This window comes from Penaeus chinensis, chromosome 36, assembly GCF_019202785.1.
Source record: "Penaeus chinensis breed Huanghai No. 1 chromosome 36, ASM1920278v2, whole genome shotgun sequence".
NCBI classification, from domain to species: domain Eukaryota; kingdom Metazoa; phylum Arthropoda; class Malacostraca; order Decapoda; family Penaeidae; genus Penaeus; species Penaeus chinensis.
The window spans coordinates 13,208,313-13,213,312 of NC_061854.1; the positions used below are offsets into that span (position 1 = coordinate 13,208,313).

The 5,000-nt window shown below is 42.0% G+C and overlaps 1 protein-coding gene across 2 annotated transcripts in view; it reads right to left on the reverse strand.

Moving 5' to 3' along the window:
- The window catches only part of LOC125045000 (serine/arginine repetitive matrix protein 1-like), a 125,493-nt gene that overhangs the window by 52,170 nt on the left and 68,323 nt on the right, over nucleotides 1-5,000 (reverse strand). For both annotated transcript variants that reach the window (XM_047642011.1, XM_047642009.1), the window contains exon 2: nucleotides 663-789. In XM_047642011.1, the coding sequence (XP_047497967.1) occupies nucleotides 663-788 (126 nt within the window). In that variant the 5' untranslated portion in view covers nucleotide 789. The remainder of the gene's footprint in view (nucleotides 1-662; nucleotides 790-5,000) is intronic.

Genomic DNA, 5,000 nt, shown 5'->3' on the forward strand with positions numbered 1-5,000 from the left:
ACAACTTACATCAAGAATTATATTTTACTTACTACAAAAAAAAAACAATATTCTTTTATCTGATTCGAACACTCATGCCACCTGCCATTCTAATACAAACGAGCCAAAAATAGAAGAGACAATGGCCATATTTCCACATCAGACAACCAAAGACCAAACTACAAGACCAAAAAGAGATCCAATTTATAATACATCGAATCACGGAATCAAGAACTTCAGTAATCTATTTTATGGTATTTTATTTTATGGTAAATTGATATTCATGCAATGGACCGACAGGATACCGGCGTCCTAAGGCTGTCCTTGGTTGAGAAATCTTTTCCTTGAACTTGAACTGTCTCTATTTCTTGATCCTTTTCTTGTTTTCGTGATGTCTATGTTGTATAATATATTATTTTGTTTTCGAATTCCATGTTTCTCATTGCTTTGGATCAGCTCCTCTCTATTTAAGACGTTTATACGTTTCTTTCTTTCATCAAAACTCATATAACATCGCGAACATAAAACTAGTATCTTAGTACATTCTAAACTAAAACAAACAAACGGAACAGGGTCATTTTACAACATCACAGCTACCTAACCTCATCAGACCTACCCAAAACACAACCCTCATTACCACACACATACAAGGCCTGCACAACGAACTGCCCTGAGGCACCCACCTTGGAGAGCTGCAGCTTGGACGCCGGCGGACCCGACTCGTAGTACTGTGCCGACACAATGCCGTAGTTCTCGTAGTTCGGGGAGGCGCCGTTCGACCCCCCGCCGCTCGAGACGCTGGCCGGCATCCTGCAAGGAAGGGTGTGCTGTCAGGCCTGGCTGTTTGGATCATCGCTTGGGGTTCAGTGATGGTGGTGTGCGTGTGCGTGTGTGTGTGGGGGGGGGGGGGGTTATAAGACTATGTGTACATGCATATGTGTGTAGTTGCGTACGGAAGCGATAACACAGTTACATATGCAAAAAAATGAAACAGACAGAAATCTTAAAACGAGGTTCTGGCGCCGAGAGTGGCAAAGAGGCCTCAGGTATAGATGATAAAGACCGATAGTGTGCCGTGGGCGTGATGTGGGCGTGACGCGGGCGTGACGCGGGCGTGACGCGGACGTTTCTCGTGAGTGTGTGTGCGTGAGGGTGTAGTTCTAACAATGCGACAGGAATGCAGGATTCTTGCGTCACGGGAAGTGTTCAGTTTCACACGTTTGTATCGGGAGAGAGAAAAGGGGAAATAAAAGTAAAATTATGAGACATAAAATGACAGAAAGAAAAAAATAAGAGAAAAAAAAGGGTTAACGGAAAGAAAGTAGAAGAGAAAAAGAAAAACAGAAACGAAATTCACACCAAAAAAATATCCCTAAAACTATCAAATAAATATATACAAAACACAGAAAAAAAAAAGGGGGAAAACTCTCGACGAATATTAAGAACAAGAAGAGAAACGGGACGAAAGCTAAACAAAAAGTCATCTATGGCGCTCAACCCCCGCCTCGTCCTTGCCCGCGGGAACACTCGATCGCGCAGCCGTTCTAATGACCAGCAAGAAGAAGCGGAATGCACGGTATTAATAGCATTACCTTTTTTTCTCTCTCTCTTTCGCTTGCTAGCACGAGAAGTGGGACAGGAAGTATCTGGCTCAAATTGTGTTTGTGTTGAGCAATGTCGGACAAGCTAGCCTTCGTTTTCTTAATATCTCCATTTTCTAATTGATGATGCCGACGAGCTTAGTTTTTTTTTTTTTTCCCTTTTTTTTCTAATGATAATTACGACAAACTTAATCAACTTTTCTTAAGGTTTAGTAAGAGACGATGATCGCATTCCTGGCTCCTCTGGCACCCTGCGCGCGCACACGTGTTCGGTCAAATAAGCATGCAGAATAGTTCCTAGAACCAGTGCGTCATATTGTGTGAACTTGGCGAAAACCCGAGGAACGAGTCTTCCGGAATGTGAGCTGACGGGCTAGTCCACGAGCCTAAGGATCATACCGGCAGCAATGTATTAAAATCAGATTTATTATTGGGCTTTAATGGTAGGTGGGAAATTCCTGAGGGTGCGGATTGCATGTCCACAGGAAATGTGAGGGATTTCTTACTCTCTTCCTTGTTGGTATTTTTTTTATTTTTTCTAAATCTCTTTTGGCGAATGCTATCTCTCTTCCCGTCCACCCATCCGCCCTATCTCTTTCTTCCTTTCTTTTTCTCTCTCTTTCCCTCCCTTCCAATCTCACTCTCTTTCTCCTTTCCACTTTCACTCTTTCTTTCCCATCTAATCTCTCTCTATCTCTTCCTTCGATTCTCTCTTTCTCTGCCATCCTGTCCCTTCCATTGTTTTTATCTCTCTCCCTGTCTCTCTCTCTCTCTCTCTCTCTCTCTCTCTCTCTCTCTCTCTCTCTCTCTCTCTCTCTCTCTCTCTCTCTCTCTTTCTTTCTCTCTCTCTCTTACAAGCATAAGCATCCGGCTCACCTTCGCTTTTACTTATCAATTCTCAATTTTCCCCATAATATGAAAACCTGGTCATTCATCCCGTAGACTTCATCCTTTACGTAAGTGTTCATCCTTATCGAAAAAAAACAATAATAATAATAAAAAATAACAACTAAATAAATACCAATAAAATACTGATCATCCTGCCCCGACGACCCCCTTTTCCAAGTACCGGACCGAAAGCAGAACCGACGCACGAAATACAGCGTCTTTGGTTCCAGTGACACGAATTCTAGTAAGCAAGACGTAGTGGCGGTGGTGGTGGCGGTCGTGATGGAGTCCGAGAGATCGTAAACGCTGTGTTATGGTCACGACGTCGTAGTCACGGTGAACAGGTTCGGAGGAGGAACTAGATCGAGGTGTCGAGGGGCACGGGGACAGGGCGAGATGGCTGAGGGGAGAGAGAGGGAAGGCGAGAGGAATGAGGAAAGAGGACTCACACACATATGTGTGTGTGTGTGTGTGTGTGTGTGTGTGTAATATATATCTATATGGCCGTGTGTGTGTGTGTGTGTGTGTGTGTGTGTGTGTGTGTGTGTGTGTGTGTGTGTGTGTGTGTGTGTGTGTGTGTGTGTGTGTGTGTGTGTGTGTGTGTGTGTGTAACATATATCTATATGACCGTGTGTGTGTATGTGTGTGTGCGTGTGTATATAAATACACACACACACACACACACATATCTATCTGTCTATCTATCTATATATGTATATATATATATATATATATATATATATATATATATATATATATACATGCTGAGAGATACACATAATGCAAAATGGAAACGTGTAGAAGATGAGAAGATGTACAAGGAGACAAGTCGTAATACCAGAAAATTACGAGTAATTCGAAGTTTCTCGAATAAATTGCAGAGTGAAGAACGTGTTCTAAGATGATGATAAAGAAACTGAGAATGAGAAAATTTTACGAATAGGAGATGAAGAACAGAATAGCCCGGAAAGAAAACGAAGTGACGAGTGATGAGAATTGCTATAGGATGACGAAGAAATTTGATGTTAATGAAATAGAAGTGGAGATCTGAACGAAAGAGGGAGGAGGGGGGTAGAGAGAGAGACGCACAAAGGCGGAAGAACGATGGGAAGGAGAAACATTACAAAATACGAACATATATGGGGAGGAATAAGAACTAAAGCAGATGTCACTGAAGACAGAACAAGGAGGATAAAATAGACAGAACATAAACAGAAAATAAAATAAAGAACGACAGAAAAGAACAAGACGGAAGGAGCCCAAATGCTCGATGGCAACGCAATAGAGAGAGAGAGAGAGAGGGAGAGAGAGAGAGACAAAAAGCGGGATCGCAGCGCCTAAAAAGAGGCCACAAGGCCGCCCAGTGCATAGCAGGAAGACCCCAGGCTTACGTGCCGCACCACCAAGGAAGAAATGCCCAGACATGAGTCCCGGCGCTAACGGCCTTCCCTTCCTCCGCCTGCGCCTCCCACTGCTTGCGAGCCTCCCGCCGCCCTCTTTCGTCTGCCGTTTTCCCCAGACACCCGCTCACGCACGCATGGACAAGCATGCAGGCAAACACTTGGGCACGCAGGTCGCGTCCTCGGCTATTGTCATCGGGCCAGGTGCGTCTGGCCGACTCTTTTTCTCCGTCTTTGGCTTGACTTTCTGCTATGCCGCCAAACAATGCGGGAGACTTTCTTCATACATACATACATACATACATACATACATACATACATACATATATATATAAATATATATATATATGAATATATATAAATATATATAAATATATATATATATATATATATATATATGAATATATATATAGGTATATATAAATATAAATATATATATATATATGTATAAGTATATATATATACATATATGTGTACATATGTATGCATATGTGTGTGTGTGTGTGTGTGTGTGTGTGTGTGTGTGTGTGTGTGTGTGTGTGTGTGTGTGTGTGTGTGTGTGTGTGTGTGTGTGTGCCCACTGAAGATAAAATTCAGGTAAAAACTGTTGTCTAATCTTTCATTAAACTTCTTGAGTGTCCTCTTCCCTGTATCTCACGCAGTTGCGCACAGAAACTTATTTAAACATCTAATCATATAACTCATTTACTGTGACAATGAATTACATCATGACCATATATTTTTATATATATATAAAAAAAACACACACGAAACACTGGAAAAAATGTAATGAAGAAAAGAGACACCGAGATATTGGATCTGTTTCCTGGCATTGTGTTGCCGCTACAGGATGCCTCGCTCATTGGCACCTTCTCTCGGGGGCTGGTAGGGGGGGGGGGGGGTACTGTAATCGTGTAACCGTAGAAAGAGTGACATGTGTAGCCATTTGGAATGACGTTTAGACATACATATGGCCATTGTGAGGCATGTGGATCCTTTGTCTTTGTAAAATATTTGTGTAACTTTTGTGGAATACATTTTTTTTTTATGAAATGGGAATAGTCTGTCAAATGCGTTTGCCCTTGTGAAATAAGAGCAGTTTTTTAGAAGAACGCTTTGCTTTTACTATATA